The 17,174-nt window shown below is 39.6% G+C and overlaps 1 protein-coding gene across 4 annotated transcripts in view; it reads right to left on the reverse strand.

Moving 5' to 3' along the window:
• LOC112454321 (protein kinase C and casein kinase substrate in neurons protein 1) overlaps positions 1-17,174 on the reverse strand; it is a 54,714-nt gene that overhangs the window by 1,500 nt on the left and 36,040 nt on the right. For 2 of the 4 annotated variants that reach the window (XM_025015621.1, XM_025015622.1), the window contains exons 2-7: positions 7,116-7,507; positions 6,330-6,518; positions 5,614-5,634; positions 3,235-3,461; positions 2,782-2,902; positions 1,534-1,644 (exon numbers count right to left, since the gene is read on the reverse strand). In XM_025015621.1, the coding sequence (XP_024871389.1) occupies positions 1,534-1,644; positions 2,782-2,902; positions 3,235-3,461; positions 5,614-5,634; positions 6,330-6,518; positions 7,116-7,478 (1,032 nt within the window). In that variant the 5' untranslated portion in view covers positions 7,479-7,507. The remainder of the gene's footprint in view (positions 1-1,533; positions 1,645-2,781; positions 2,903-3,234; positions 3,462-5,613; positions 5,635-6,329; positions 6,519-7,115; positions 7,508-17,174) is intronic. The other 2 variants (XM_025015624.1, XM_025015623.1) reach the window with 2 other exon arrangements.

Consider the following 17,174-nt stretch of genomic DNA (forward strand, 5'->3'; position numbering starts at 1 on the left):
TTGAGGCTTACATTCGACCGCGATAAGGCTCGACAATGTAAGAAGTCTATGTACTTTTATGGAGAAAATAATGTCCGGATTCCCATTGCGATAAATGTGTATCAATTTAAAAAAAAAAAGCGTATTTACAAAGCACAAAGAGGCTCGAGATTACTCGTCTTTAAGTAAACAATCGTGAAAATGGTTGCGTGATATCTCTCGATGAACGGATTAATTATGAATAGTTAAAAATAATGCCATTTCAAGTCTCTCTATCACCGGTGTCATTATTGTTATTGCGTTATTGACGAGACACGTTTTAAACGAGATGTCCTTGTGCGAGAATAATAATTCAGCTGTCGGCTATGTACAGATGGTTTTATGCTGTACCATGCAAGAAATTAACATACAGAATCGCTCCGCAACTGTCGCGTTTCCTTCGGAAACTTGTTTTCCTTTCATAAAAATTCGTTCGGACGCTATGTCTATGTAGATCTTTAATTTCCATCAAATAATCACCTCTCGGCTGCTACACGTTAAACTGAAAGTCCGTTAAAGTACAATTTACATCAAGATGAAGAAGAGTTTCTAAACTAAAGGAAAGTACGACAGTCTCGGCGCAATCTGCCGTTATTCTTCCATTCGCGAAATTAATTCCGTATTAGTTCGGTCATTTGGTTTTCCATAATTACGGCCATCGTCGCAATTTTTAAACGTGAACCATGCAGATGCTGCATGTGATTTTTAACAATCGGTTGGTTGCAGGCATATACGACTTAAGCTAAATTTAGCGATTCACATACGTATATCTCTTAATAATATTATAATTATCCATACCGTATACCACATGAGCAGGGTAATAAGCGTCTTGCGAGAAACATTTACAAACTTTTGAGGCTCGAAGAGAGCTTTTCTAAGCTTTGCTTTAAACCTAGCCGAGAACAATTTGTAAGATACAACTATTTTTTCATCGATATTATTTATCTCATCTCAAGACAATATCATTAAATTCACAATATCATTAATTTATTCGAAGGAGATGCGCCAGAAAAAAATTAATCAGAGATGTAATCTCCCTTCGACTGATCTGACTTTGCGATCCTTTACTCCTTGATACGATGCCTCTCGGATCATTCGCCGCGTTGCCTCTCCAGCTTGTAAATTTCGTTTCTGCCGTACCTGCCGCAGGAGGCTGTCCGTGTTCACCTTTAGGCACAGATCCGTGCGATTACGTGCGAGCGCAAGAGCGGAGAGGATTACGGTTAATTCGGTTAGGAGCTAGAAGCTGAGAAAGGAAACCCATCCTGGATGACCTCGCGGCCAGCTGGGACATCCGTTAAAAGCTGTCGCGTGCCAGCCTAACCGGGTGCCGGCGATCTTTCTCTTTCTATCTCATTCCCTCGGCCGATCGAACCGATCAAGACGGGACCGGCTCGTCCAGCGTGGGTAATAATAGGCGGGCGGGCCTTTTGGATGCGCGGATTGTGTTGAAAATCAGTTAAAGTGAGATTGGCGCGACGTGTGTGTGTGTGTAACGTGTAAACAAAACTTTACATGCAGATCCTCGCCGACCGGGCGTTGATTGATGAGAGTGATGGAGCCTGCCGGGAGCGCCTCCTTCGACTTCGAGCCCTTCGTGATCTCGCGGAACTCCTCTGTGTAGTCCTGCATAATAGCAACGTCCCAAAACAATCACATGCATGCATTCCGGAAAATTGTCAGGGGTTCTTTCTTTCTTTCTCTCTCTCTCTCTTTCTCTTTTTCTTGCTCTACATTTCCTTCTCAAATATTAAGAGTACGATGTCATAACGTGGGAACTTTCGATATTATCTAAGTACTCTTGAATTGAAAGAAAAGATCAGGCAAGAGAGAGAGAGAGAGAGAGAGAGAGAGAGAGGTGACAGTGTGGGGGTTGGGTGTTACTCTCGCAACGAATTGCCCTTGACAGTGGGTGTATTCCACGGGGACGTAACATCATTTGGACGAGCGACGATATATATAACTGCGATAACGAACACAATTCTGCGTAAGGTTTTTCATATAAGTCAGTTAAAGGAGAATTCTTGATAAAGGGGATCCAGCAACGCTTGCAACCCGTAATCAGTATAAAAAGAACGATCGATGAATTCACGTTATATACAACGAGCGCGTGAATTTTAATGCTATTCCTTTTTTTTCCAGGGAAAGTAAAAAAATATCGGAAAACATCGCGTCTCGGAATACGTATGAGAGATTACGGGTTAAAAAAAGCTTGAAAACTGAAGAAGGCAAAACATATTTGTTGTTAAGCAGGGTACTTTTTCAGAGGCGAATGTACAGAGAAAAGCGTAATTCTTATTTTAATGTAACAACTACGGAAAAGATTGACGACAATAGCGACGAGTGTGAAAGCGTTAAAAACGCTGATTAAGAGTATCTCCCGGTTTTTTCAGAGCTTTCCGTTATTTTAGCGCGACAAGATGTAATTCCATTATCATTTATTCTTGTAATCAATATTTTATTACTTGAATTTGGACACAATTTATTTTTCAACGGAGCTTTATTTCGAGAAATCGCAGCAAATATCATTTCCGTCGAATCAAACTGCTGGGAATAAAAAGAAGTGTACTGAGGCGCACAGAATGTTCGACAAGTAATTGTAAAATTATTGTAAAAAAAAGGGGAGGGGACAACTATAGAGAGTAATAATTCAGTCCACGCTACAGCTAGTTGTTGTCTAACAACAGATCTTCAACCACGAGCAGGGCTTTTACATGCGACAGTAGAGCTTTTTCTTTTTAGCGACAAGCGTAAGCGACTTACTTCGAACTGCGGCCAATTCATAGCCATATTGACGCCGTGGTTATTAGACCACCATTTGAGGTCTTTCTCGTGGTCGGCATTATTTATCGTGTGATAGAATTCCTCGTATATCTGTGGAAGCCTGGAAAAACGGTAATACGCAATCTGCAGTAAACGGCACGGTAATGACATGTGAAAGTTTCATATTCGTCAAATGTGAAATGAACAGGGACGAGAGACGCGACTCCAATTTCAGTTTTATTCGATCTGGATTGTCGAGGCAAAATCGCGAGAGAATTAACCGAGCGATGAAAACGAAAGTTCTCTAATCAATGTTGATTATGACGGACACGGTCATGCCGCGTTCGCGAGCGACGCATCGATTTTTATGGAGAATGTATGTCCGTCGAATTTGCGGTTACGCAACGTTGCACAATATATACGGTTGCGCGACAGGGTGGGCGAAGGACTTACACTGGGTCCTGCGATATATTCAGACACTTGTGAATACCGAAGAGAACGTCTTTGAAGAACTGTAATCGCTGCGTCTCCATCTCCTGGCACTTGTCGAACACTTGCGTCATGTCTTCCATGTACTTTGGATTGTACTGATTGATTTCCTGAAGGGCCGCCTCGTACTTCTCCTTCGCCTTTTGCACCTCCTCTTTCGTTTTTTGCACTCGGTCCTGCATTTTCTTCACCTGTCGAAAGAGACCAAAAAAAATGTTTAGAGACACTTTGCAAGGAGCGTTCCTCTTTAACGCCGGGTTGAAGGTAAAGGCTTTGATCTGGGCTTTGAGAGGCACTGACGAGACGTGATCTAAGAGATTTAGATCTTTGAAGAAACGGTATATGAATCGGAGTCACTTCATGCAATTCTCTAGATGTAATTTGTTTCGTTCGCAATTAGTCCGCAAAATCCTACCCGAAGTTGATTGAAACGATAATCTAATAGGCCCAATTCTTTATCTTCAACCTCGTCTGGCCCATCGCCAAAAAGCTGAAGCTTTTCAGCGATGTTAAGCGCTAATGTGGATTAGCCACATTGAGAAAGGGGACGAGAAATATATGACAATTTCCGTACGTCAAAATGTGCGAAGAATATATAATCTGACTACTCTTGCTACAACTAACTACATATCGTTTAATCTACTTATATATGCTTATTTCATCATGCAACTACGCGTAAATAATAAAATAATAGACATTCTATCGTAATAATGATCTAACTTGCATTCTCAAGATATCTTTCCAGATTGAAACTGAAATCCATTGCTGTTTACGCGGATAGTATAAAAACATTCGTCTTATTGAAGTGCAACGTAACAATCTTGCAAACGACATTAGACAGTTTTGTGAAAATCTTATACAGCGATCTTTCGGGCCTTGGATCTTTATTGAGAACTTCACAATGGAACTTGCGCGAATTTCATGAAACTTATAAAAATGTCCCGGTTACACAGTAATCTCCCCGCTTTATGTAATTTCATAATTACAGCGTTCACTTTCCGACCGCATCGCGGCGAGGACAAGGTTGAGGCCGTACGGGCGAAATTTATGTCATTATGCGATTTTACACAAGAAAGAAAAACGTGAAACGTGCACCGCGAGCGCTCTAAGAATTTAGAGTAAAGAGATTTACATATACGCCGGCTCGTGAATCATCCCGTATTCCACGCACGTGCGCCGCATTTCTCGTGCCGGCCCCGGTTCACTAAATTACGGTAATACACGTCGAATGTGTGGATTCTTGTAATTACGAGTAACGCTTAATCAATCAAGCCAGAGGGCTACAGAAATTACACCCGTTGTCAGTCGTATTTTCTCTACGTAGCAACCTTTTAAATATACAGGCACTCCGAATAATTACTAAGCAGCAGTACGTCCGATAGAAATAAGCCAGGCGTGCCGCGTCTAAGATAAAGGATGGATCGACATCAGAAGTTGACAAGATTATGTATACGCGTGGAGAGAAGAAGACACGCGGATCTCAAAAGAACATTCGGCTGATCGCGCCTTTCCGATTTCGATCCATTCGACTGATCAACATTCCGAGCAAAAAAACCATCCGTGCGAGAGAAAAGGCTTAAGTCAGAGTTTTGCTTACCAGCAGAGCCTTCTGTAGTAAGGAAAACACAAGAAAAGAGAGAAAGACAGAAATTGAGAGACATGCGACATGCAATATAATATACATACAAACTGAACGTCGCCTATTTTATTATCCCTAAGGTTTTTTGGTATTCTGAGGCTCCATGCACCACATCCACACTCTGTCATCTAGAAACGTCGTTATAGCCATCTTTCAGAGATGCCTGCCTCCGACATCGGGATCATTATTGTGCCGATTATTGAGCCGCGTGCTCGCAAGTTCTGGCCAATTCGCGATTCACGGATGTTGGACTCTCAGAATTACCGAGGGAACATGAAACGCGAATTTTTTTCTTTTAGAATTTCCTTCTTCTCCTAGACTCGGATCACAATCTCTCTCCGGCAATTCTAACGGCAATTAGAACAATATAGCGTCGGTAGCGAAACTCAGATGGAAAGTTGCAATACAGTTTTTCTCGGCGCGTTCACGTCACTCTTGGGTATCATTCGTATAATTGTTACCGTACAAGAAGCGGAATGAACGTACGGCGTGTACGTTCGGTCTGTACTGCGATCGTTATAGAGTATCCTTCCCGTTCCGAATAAGAGACACGCGTTGGGCAAGAAACATCACACAGACGTGCAAGAGGGACTCCGCGTCCAGAAGCGAACGAGAGTCGCGTATCGTTAGCTTACCGCGAAACGTCAAGCAAGAAAAGAGGTAGCAGCGCATGCAAGAATTCTTAAGAATAAGGTGTAACGTACGTTATCAGAGCCTCGGGCCATCTGCAAATAATACTCGCTAGAGAACAACTGTATCCATATATAGGATCGCGCTGCTTGAGACCGAGATCGCGCGACTAATGTTTATACAATATGCGTTACGATAATATGTACGTTGCGTCTGTATTGTTTGTAATGCGGTTGTCTCGTCGCTTCGAAAAGGGTACTGATAAAAACGCGAAAGAATCCTATCGTGGGATCGAGTTACCTGACTCGCGGATTTAAATCGCGTGTTAAAATACGCAGCACTATTAATCAAAATAACTAATGTACCACGTGCACGTTTGTTAGTTATAAATATGGAAAATTCGCAGAATAATAGTTTAACTTGTCATCTTTGTCACCGTTTGCTATTTTACATATTTTCTATCTATATTTTTGTCTAAAAACTAGAAATTTTATGTATTCTATTGTATTACGGGAACGTTATTATACCGCACGTTATTTTGTAACTGCAAGGATTATTTTTTTAGGAAGAAATTCATGCAATTCGCGCAATTGTATCCGCGATGCGGCTCAATCACAATCCGCCACAACCCGTCTTTTAAAAGTGCACGTGATGACGAAGTAATGTCTATGGTAATACATGATCGTTGGGTCGATCGGTTAATAAACACGTTACAAGTGACAAGTGACGTAACGTGTCCCGCGAGATACGGGGGGGGGGGGGTACACAATGGAAACGTAACGACCCTCACCTGATCCGGCGAGAGAGAACTATCCGCCGATGCGTTCCTCTCCATGTTCGCCGCGGTTCGCTCGGTCTTACAGCTGTTGTGATACTCCGACTTCGTCTTCTCGACCTTCTGGAGAAGTTTCGCCCATGGCTTCTGCGCCTTCTTAAACGCGTCTTCCATTTCCTTGCGCTCCTTCAGGGTCATCATCGACTGCAATCACGGAACCAAACCCGTGCGACATCAGCCACTATCACAGAAACTTGTGTAAAATATATCATTAGCTAGCCACAGATATCAGAGAACTAATAAGCAAATGACGACCGCGACAACACAATAAATAAGATTAACATTTTCGGCCATCGGAATCTTGCGCCTAATGATAATTTCTGTGAATTTTAAATATTTCGCCGCTTCATGCTTTTGCGATCACGCGCCGATTACTATTCGGTCTTGAAACGCAGTTTTATACCAAAAAGCTGAAAATGTGTAATATCACATTATTATAACTGATAATTGATTTAATATTACTGATGCTAATAAACGTCTTATAAATCTAGAAGGAATTTATTGCGAAAACTAAACTTTAGCTGAATTTTAAAATTAGTTACTCGTAAAAAATAAATTAGGATCAAACGAGATTTATTGCGCCGCTTACTACTTTGTCATTCAAAAGTGTGTCAAGGAACGATCTAGCGATCTTGTCGTCCATCCTTTCACGGAAAAAATTCAAAAATTTCAAGATACGACTTGGAATTTCGATTTTTAAAGGACCCACCGACTTGGCTCGACATAATACCGCCCTTTTACCTTGTGATACGCATCCTTCTGCCACGTCTTGACTTGCTGAACGATGTCGTTGCAGAGGTTCTCTTTGACCCTGAGATGAAGATCGCAGAGCCTGTCGGACTCCACCAGGACGCCCTTCCACGCCGCCTCGGTCGTCCCGTACTCCGGTCCCTTCTCGATCTTGTCGTTCCAATTCTTCGACCAGTTTTTGAGCGCCTTGGCATAGTTCTTCTCGATCTCCGCCCTTTCCTGGACCAGAGCTATCAGACTGTCGCAGAGCTTGTGACCGTCCTCGATCCTCCTCGTCGTTCGCTTGTAGTTGCCCGGCTCCCAAAAGGAGTCCGACGTCGCTATCAGCATGTTGTCGTCGCTGTGATGTGACATCTTAGCCTAAGTCGAGAAATCCCTTTCACCTGGAAATAAAAAGGGGAACGAGGTGTCAGAGAGATGGCAATATTATTCGGTAAATGGAGGAAAAAGATTTTATTATCGTGCGTCACGTACAAAATTTTATGACACAGCATAAATCGTACTTCATTTTTATATCGTGTATTAATAGCTTTCGAATTGACATACGAGATAAAAAAAACTTCTCTCTCGTAAATTACGGTCATTACTGAAAGATATATTACTGTTTTGCGTGGAACTGCCATTAGGCTAAGAAATACTATTATATGTATAAGGCTCATTTGATGAAGAATATAGAAACTTAATAAGAGAAAGACAAAGTCTTTAAAGAGAAAAGTAAAAATTTATTTGAAACTTGAATACATTGTTAAAAAACTTCTATAGAAAAAATTCAACTTAGAGAGACCAAGAAAATTACGTTATTACCGGTTGTGTGTCATTGAATACGTGATATTTGAGCATCTATTCATGCCGTTCGATGTGCTAGAAGTGTTTATTTAATGATCCCTTTTACGAGATCAGAGAAACGTACGAGGTTACTACAAATGTTTGCTAATCACGCAGATTTAGATTTTAATTTAAGTATCCAATTATTAAGTCGGTTTCCATATAACGATATTGGTACCACAGTATTTTTAGAACAAAAGAAAATCATGTTATTGTAATATCAAAGATATGTTAAAATAAATTTATAGAAGTTTTTATGACTTTTTTGTTTTACGTATTTTTGCTAAATATATAATGCTCGTCTTTCTCGATCTGTTTTATATGCTGAGAAAAGTTGCAAATTCCTCGGATTATCGGCGAGGAATTCAAGAGCTGCAAACGGACGTGTGTGGCCGTCCCTATGGAGGAATGTTGAATATTTGCTGGAGCGAGCGTGGTAGTTATTGGATTACGCCTCGGTTTGGATCATCGATTGGCCCAATTTGCGAAGCCATCGCAAATCCTCGACGACATTCGTATGCGCTGACACGCCGCGATATGTTTACGTACCTTGCAGATTTTTTCGCTCTGCGTGCGTATAGGAATAACTCTAACAATATAAGACGTTGATTTCGCGTGTAAAACAAAGTTTTACAAATTTTTCTAATCGACAGAAATCCATTCGTATCTGACCCTTCACCTTCAATTAAAATAATTCAATTAAATAATGAATTAAATTGACGCGAGAGAATTAAATATTTTCTAGCCGGTTTTTCGATTTCTCGAAGAACGTCGTTGATATAAAACCGACACATTGAGAGAATACTCTCCTGAGAATCACCTTAAGTCTCTCGCGAGGCCAGGAGCGCGATTTTATTGCAAGGCGGTACGTTAACACAGCCGAGAGAATGAAAATCGCGTCTGTGCGATGCTGCGCGTGCGGCGATTCTCGATTGGGTCAAGCGGACTAACAATTAGATGCAACGGCTCGGCTTGGCTCGGCTCGTTCGTATATGCAAATGCAGTGCATCTAGCATGCATTCGCCGGTTCTAGTCATCAACGGTTACGGAATTGCTTCATGGAGTTTCACGGCTAACAACATCGGCATCGCTCCGTTGTGTTCCAACCACGTGAATTATAAAGAAAACAATTTCGTTTCGGGGAAGGAAAGAAAAAAATCGGATGAGTTATCGCAATCTGTTCCAATTGCTTAATAATGGATGACAAATTTTTTTAATTCTAGAGAAAAAAATTTAAATCCTTTTAGGCTTTTGTTTTAGCCGGCAAATATTGGGATGCGCAATTACGGTGAAGTGCGGAATAAATATCAACATTCTTGTTATCGATTATACGTTTTAACTCTCAAGAACTTTGTAATCGAATATCAAAATTCACAAACGTGTTAAACTGCTCTTCATTAGAAAACATAACGAACAATGCGGCCGTATGGGATCGCGTGGAAATGAATCGAAAAGGAAGCAAGTGGCTGCATTTAGTAACGAGACAATAGTCGTTCGTGAATATATGGGAGTGCTCGTGGATCGTGCGTTAAAGAGACGTCCTTGCTGAAAACCGAAGTCTCCGGTGAAAGTCGACGAGAATGAAATCTAGGGACCGGCGAGATCCGTTTTGTAGATCGTAAGGTACCCTCTTTGTAGAGAGAGAAAAAAATTGAAGATCCGTTGTTTCCTCGGTTCCTGAGCTCGTCTTCCCGTGCCGCGCGCACTCGACGAAAGCGCGAGGGAAACGAGGAGCATCGATATCGTTGCATAAATCAGTTAAGAACAGTTTAATATTTAATTGCTGTCTGAATTGGAAGATCGTTGAAGTATTGATTTCGCGACAAAAGTTAATTGCATAAAATATGAGAAAGAAAAATGCAGACAAGCTTTTTACTACATTGCTTATCTAATAATCGATTTTATATTTATAACACAAATACTAAAATATAAAACCGTTTAAATCTAGTTCATCAATTTACTGTATTTCTTAACTGACTCTGTAGCTGTAGCTGTCCTGCTAAATGATTTAAATTATTAGGCATTGTGTATAATAAACCATCATTACCTGAAAATTATTGACTGCAGTGCTTTTTGATTTATTGGATATTCGCGTAGAAATCCGCAAAGTTATGCGCGCGCACTGCGCAAGAGATAGCGGACGAAGGCTTAGCGGTTCTCCGGACCAATTTGCATAGGTTTTAATGCAAATGCTTATGGAAGTGATATATTCTTAAACAGTTCCGTAATATGCATGCATATAGAATTATACGCTTACGTATCTTAGATGAAGATACAGAGTGTATCAGATATCGCGCAATTTCTCATCACAATGAAATAAAAAAAACCTGTATGATCTTCAAATTGACATCCAAAAGGAAAAGATTCATAATTAACAGTAATTTAGGCATTAAAAATCCGAAACGACGTTTCTGTGTCGTAAAAAAATTATTCCTTTGCTTTTTGAGATAGAGATAGAGATCTTGAATTTTTTTTTCGGCATTTGTTATAGTATAATTATGCAACATATGGCTTTTCTTCAGTATTTTTGTGCGGCGTGGTATTTTGATCAATGCAGTAGAGCCCAAATAATTTGGAAATAAAGATTAGGTTGACTATATCGGTGGGGAGGAAGAGGAAGAAATCACGATGGTGACGAAGAATAAGGAGGCGTGGGCCGAGAAGAATGCCGTCAAGCCGGCCCAGGGAACGACCGATCAGCTCGGTAGATCGAGGAGAAGGTCATATCAAGGCTCCGAGATGAAGTCCGATTTTCGGCGACGTGTGCGGAGGACAGGTGGAGCGAGGAATTGTTGCTTTCCAGCTCGCGCGCATGAAACGCGCGCTGCACGTTTCCCCGGCGATCGAGCCCTTTCCTTCGGCTTCGGACTCGATCGGAATGGGCACAGTCGCTCTGGATCGTGGAATGTTGCTCCGCTGGCCGGATCGCTCGCGATCTCGAAGACGCCGTTCAGCGTGAACGATTAATCGATTACGCTCTTCTTCGTGCAAAACCGCAGGATTTGCCGAGCGGTCCTTGAAGGATGGACGCGAGACAATCGCGTGTGGTAGCATGAGAGCACGATTGATAAGCTGTAGTTCACGTAATGAGTTTTTTTTTTTAGTAACTAAAATGTCTAGGGCATGCTAAATAATTAGATAACGGACATAACGAGATTAGACCGCGGAAACAGTACAATTGGAAATGTATAATCGATGAGGAGACACGTCGTGCAGAGCAAGCTTGTGTGTCTATATAAAACTTCTTGCATATATTATTTGTACTTTGCGTGTATCGAGTTACATATTAAATTAAATATCTTGGATTAAATTAAATTAAATTTAATTAGATTAAATTGCGCACCTTAGAAAATAATTGAGATTGTTAAATCCTTAAAATCGTATCATCGCAGCGCGAGTAAATTCCCAAGTATTCATGCTGCACACAGAAAAATATCGTTCTATAGCCAAGAAAAGCAATTACTCATTTTATTTTATTTGGTTTGAGTAACAGTTTTCTTTAACAAAGAATATTTTCTTAATATTAGTTTCTTAATATACTCATCATAAGTATTAGAAAAGCTTATCATCATGTGCTTAAAAGAAGAATTTATTCTTCTTTCAAGTATATTCCGAAACTTTATCTAAGAAAAGCAACATAAGCTTGATTTGAATATTTACTGATTTTTTAGGTAAGAATATGAAATACTTGGCTGTAGAACGACATTCTTCTAGGTTAGGAGGTTTTCGTGCGCGGTCCGGAGGGGTACAGTTTAGAATATTGAAATTCCTGTCATCAGGTGGACTTGAACCCGGTTCCTCGTGGTTATGAGTCTGATACTTTATCACTAGGCCACATCTCTGATTATATTTTTAGTGCTGCAGTATCTAGTTTTGACAGAAAGTGATTCATTAATTTCAAGTATATTCTGTAAACTTTATCTAAGAAAAGCCACATAAGCTTGATTTGAATATTTACTGATTCTTTAGGTAAGATTATGAAATACTTAAAATCAATAAATTACTTCTGTGAAAACTAGATACTGCAACACTAAGAATATAATCAGAGATGTAGCCTAGTGATAAAGTGTCAGACTCATAACCACGAGGAACCGGGTTCAAGTCCACCTGAAGACAGGAATTTTTATATTCTAAACTGTAAGTACTACCCCTCCGCACCGCGCACGAAAACCTCCTAACCTACATTCCACTTAGGAACTAAAGAATTAAAGAAAATTAAAAAAATAAAAATAATATTAATTGTAATCATCAAGAATACAAATTCTTTTTTGAAGTAAACGATTATTCTAGATGAATAAAATTTTTACTTGATTCAAATAACGGATAAACTTCTCTCAAGAAAATGTAATATCTTTATTGAAGTATATGCTTCTCTTCCGTGGACTCTATATTGTAAGTAAACAAAATGTTCGTATTAATTTAATATTCTTGATTCAAGTACTAAACTTGCTAAGATCTAGAATATGTTTTGAGTAAATGTGATACTTATGACGACTTTATGGTAGATTTGCTCATATATGAACTTATCAAATACTTGAATCAAGTAATATTAACTTGCAGGTAGTTTATATTTTTCTGTGTGTGGCTAAATAAGGCTGTCTTCAACCTTTGAAAAAAAAAAAAAAGATAACAACTGGAGCTGAATTATAGCGCGTGACATTGAGGCAACATGTATGCGGTTGACATTTCAAAAGCGTGCCGTAATGTTGGAAAATGCCGCGTATGCAGATACCGTAAAATATGTCGCTCATATTTTCGTGAATAGCAAGGTCGGACTACCGTAACCACGCATGGACTCCATTAAGAGATTATTTTGTACATCAAATGAAATAAAATTGAATCACGGAAGACTATATCCGGAATCCGAATTTAATAATTGCAATCGTGCAACTGCATCGTTTCAACCGTGCACATTTGTTATTGACAGAAAAATTTCATCAAAAAGTCCATCTATAAATCAAATATTTCTCAAAATATCTCAAATATTTTTATTTATATTTAATAAAAAATAAAACAAACTAAAATTTTTAGCGTAACTATATAGAAAATCGGCATCATGTATTTTTATTCAGCATGATTCCTTCGTTCACATTATATTTTACAATTTTCTGCGCTAAGTGATAAAAATTACAAGGTAGTAAGAATTGTTATTGGTTACTAATGATAGAACGACTTTGGCAATAACCTGATTTTTTCTCTGATGACACGTGCGAGAGAAAAGCACGAACGGTATCATGCTGAATCATTATTATCTCGCGCCTTCGTTTTGTTATGTCACTATTACCGCTTATAAGGGGTCTGGTGTATCGTACGTATATACGTTATAATACCTTTCCGAGTATCGAGCGTGCGCACACACGTGTTGTCCTCGTTGAAAGTTGTGTCGCTTTCATATACACACTACCAGCACGAGGCTGCGAAACTCCACGTGTATCGTACAATATTCGGAAAACGTAATTTCTCTCGCAAAGCATAATTTTTCCTCCTGTTACATTTTTCACATTTTAAATTCCACTTCTTAATTTCTCTAATCAAAGAAAATTGCAGATAATAAAATGAGTTCGCGCGAGAAAAAGGGCGTAAAAAAACTACTTTTTAGCGCAACGTGCATAATTCTAACATAATTAATAAAATTGTAAATTAGAAATTGTAAAGATGACGTGCCTACAGAATTATATTTAGTTACAATTATATTTAAAATTCGGAAATATGAAAATATTTGGTCGTATATTTTAATAAAGTGCATTTCCGTCACTAGAATTGTGTTTATGTGAACTCCGAATTATTTTCGTATTGCATAACATTATGACATATATTTCTCGCTAAAAGAAAAAATATAGTTTACGTCAAAAGTTATTAAATTCAGCTTATACAAAAATTACTGATCAAATAACTTCTTCTATATATAAAAATCACTCGAGCGTCGCAAGTTTCGACGGAGTCGTCATACTTTTTGAAACACTCCGGTTGCAAATGACCTCACGTATTCATCTCCGCTCCGGATGAAGTGTCTGGTGACCGAGAACGCGTGGAAAGAAGCGTCGATAAGATAAAGGGCGTGTCGTAAATAAACGTGACTAACCCGTAATCTCTCGTGTGCAGCGACGGGAAGACGGTGTGAACGCTCCTCCGCGTTGCGACCTCGAAAATAGCACCGGTGGTGGCCACGACGTACATGGTTCCGTACAGAATTATTTATATATCCTCCCTTATTTATCCTATACGTAAATAACAACGGCCGTATATAAATAATATCAATGAACGATTACGTCGCGGCTTCCTGGCGGTCGTCGAACGCCACGAACATTTGAACGATCGTGTTTTATCCGCGGCAAACATCATTGTTAACAATCACGTTTTATCACAAGTATCCGAATTAATTATCTTCCGGATGTGGTCTCATTAATTAAATTTTCGGCCAGTTCCAGTTTAGAAGTGGGACGAAATACGGTAGAATTTCGTTACGATAAATTTAATTAATGCATATGCTGTGCGTCTTGGGTATAGCGTTCATTATATTTTATCGGCCTAGTTTATAACCGCTACAAAATTCAATCAAGTTATTTTGTAACGGTCGATGATTATATTAAACGTCAAACGTGCAGCACTGAAATAAAGTCGCAGGCACAAGAATAATGTATAACATAAGAAATTGCAATTACAACGGATGCATACATATGTTAACACGCGCTATCGCGTCGCAGTCGCATACTTTTGGAATTGGAGATAACATTGGATAAGAGATCGCTCTAGATAACGCTTATCGCACGTGCTCGATTTGATTACGCGGAACTCTTGAGTTTTAGCCCAAAGGTCTCGGATATCTTTTATTTGTATATTCAATTTAATGCAGATTTCTATATCGGTCATATATTAATAACAAATGAGAGATTCGTCGGGTCGGCGATTATTGCGCGAAGTTCCCGATTCGGATATCGCCGGATTAAAGATTTAAAATCCCATGTGACCACATCGATTAGTATCGATCCAACGTAATAATAGGATGTCGGCACGGTTTTATAAATACCCGCTACGGTCGCATTGTAATGGTAATGTTATTCTTGCGCCACGTACAGGAGTCAGATCATCGATGCATCCGGGGGAATGATACGTTCCCTCATGTAGTCACGCTTGAGTCATCGCCATTGCGATTGCCATTTGAGAGTTTCCTTAATGACGGGTGTCCACGGATTTTGAAATCGTCGACATGAGAACGCCCGTCGTTGTATGAAAAATATTACAGGAAACATCGTTCTCTCGAAACTCTGTTAGTTCGTCTATCTAAAGTCCGATTTTATTCCATACAGGACAATTTGCAGATAAGATAATAATAGTTTTTGGATTCCTCTAAACAATTGAGGAACAATGCTTAATGCTTCTTGATTTGTTAATGCATACTGTTTCTTGTACAGTAATTAAAAAGTGATAACGAGCTGAGAGTGACTCCATAAAAAATGCTTAAAAGTACTGCAATTCGTACTTAATAATAGTGATAATTGCAAAATTAATTTATGAATAGATCAGATAATTGAGCATGAATAAGAAATGTACATGCAAAAGATAGAATATTAGCAAAGTTGTTGTTATGATCTGTAGCAAAAACACGACAATCAGAGCACAAACGAATAGATTATAAAACAAAAATACCGTGAACGGAACAAAAACCAGATCATAGAACAGAACGTGAATTAGGTAGAACGCAAACTTAAATAAGAATATATGTACAAAACTAATTGAATCTATTTAGAATAAGAGTCTATTTATTCAAGAAGGTTAAAATATATATATATTTCGCTAGACTGCATGTCGAGAGGATTCGACAGAGATCTCAAGATGGAAATTCGTGCCACGGCACGCTTCGAGGACAATGTCGAAGAGATGGCAGTTAAGGATATATAGATGGTCTTAAAAGCAATGTCGCGCTACGTTAGGCGAGGAAAACGTCGTTTACGGCGAATTGCAGCAAAAGAATATAGACAGGGTATTTATATACGTGCAAAGTTTCCTCGGGGGAATAAGGTTTTATATCGTCCTTGCTAGACGAATCTAATTAGCCTATTTTTGTCGAACGTTGCATGCGTTCGCTTTTTATCATTTTTGTCTTTTTGTTGCTAATCTTGTAAATATATATGCTTCAAAAAATTTCATTAAAAAGAAGTTTGTCGGTTCCGAATCGAGAATAATTTCTACGCTAGAAACATTAAATTATATTTCGCTGTAAAGAAAATTATTACGATTGAGATAGTCACTCGTTCAACATGAAGGTTACTTTCACATGTTTGAAATGAATATTTTTCGCTTTCACGTCTCGCATCTTGTTTTGAATAGAAATAACCAGCTCCGTGTAACGACTTGCAAGCTGCGAGAAGCGCGGCCTTTTTTCGCGAGCTCCTGAACTGGTTTTTAGTGCAAAGCCCTCTCGACTGGTTCTCGAGATTGGCTGGTTCTGTTTAGAAACGCTTTGAAAAGAGACACGACTGTGTCGAGGAATGAAGCTTTGCGACGGCGTTTGCGATACGTGTTGCAAAGTACACAGGGCACGGTACACTGTCCGTATGCGTCTGCGTCCCTTTTGCGCCTCTTTTCTGCAGCCATGATGGTGTGTCTTTGGGCGTCGCCGCGCCGGTCAACAGCCGCGAATGAAGATATTTCGCGTTTCTTCAGCCTGTCCCATAAAATCTTGTTTTTACAGCATATAAAATGGTATATACAGTCCGTCGATTCGTCTGGATGTCCTCCAGGGTATTTGGACGCTCGCGTGATCAAATCATAAACCCGTGATTACTGTCTCATAACCAGTCATTTGTCTAGGAATAGCGCTATGTGGTGCGTTAATGTGGACAGACAGGTGCTGTTAGAAAGTCATCATTTTCGCGTTTAACGTCGCGAATGAAGATATTTCATGTTTTTCACCTTGCCCCCGACAGACTTATTCGAGGCGTCGATTAGTTTCGCTCTTAGGCGGCAGTCGCGAAATGCAACGTTTGCGTAATCAAATCGTCGTAAAAGCGATATTGGCTCGCTCTTGCTCGCCGGCTCCAGTCCTCTAAAATTAGCGCTGTAGTATGGAGTACTGTGCTATTACCGTGACGATGAAATAATCCGTGTTTTTAACTCACTCGAAAGCGTCAAGCGGAACGTTCATTCATATTCGCGTGGTGTATTTCGTTTATTTTTAGTTCTAGCAATCTAGGATTTTTTGATGAAGGATACTTCGTTTATTTT

The sequence above is a fragment of the Temnothorax curvispinosus genome, unplaced genomic scaffold (genome assembly GCF_003070985.1).
Source record: "Temnothorax curvispinosus isolate PA1 unplaced genomic scaffold, ASM307098v1 QBEX01005011.1, whole genome shotgun sequence".
Taxonomy (NCBI): Eukaryota; Metazoa; Arthropoda; class Insecta; order Hymenoptera; family Formicidae; genus Temnothorax; species Temnothorax curvispinosus.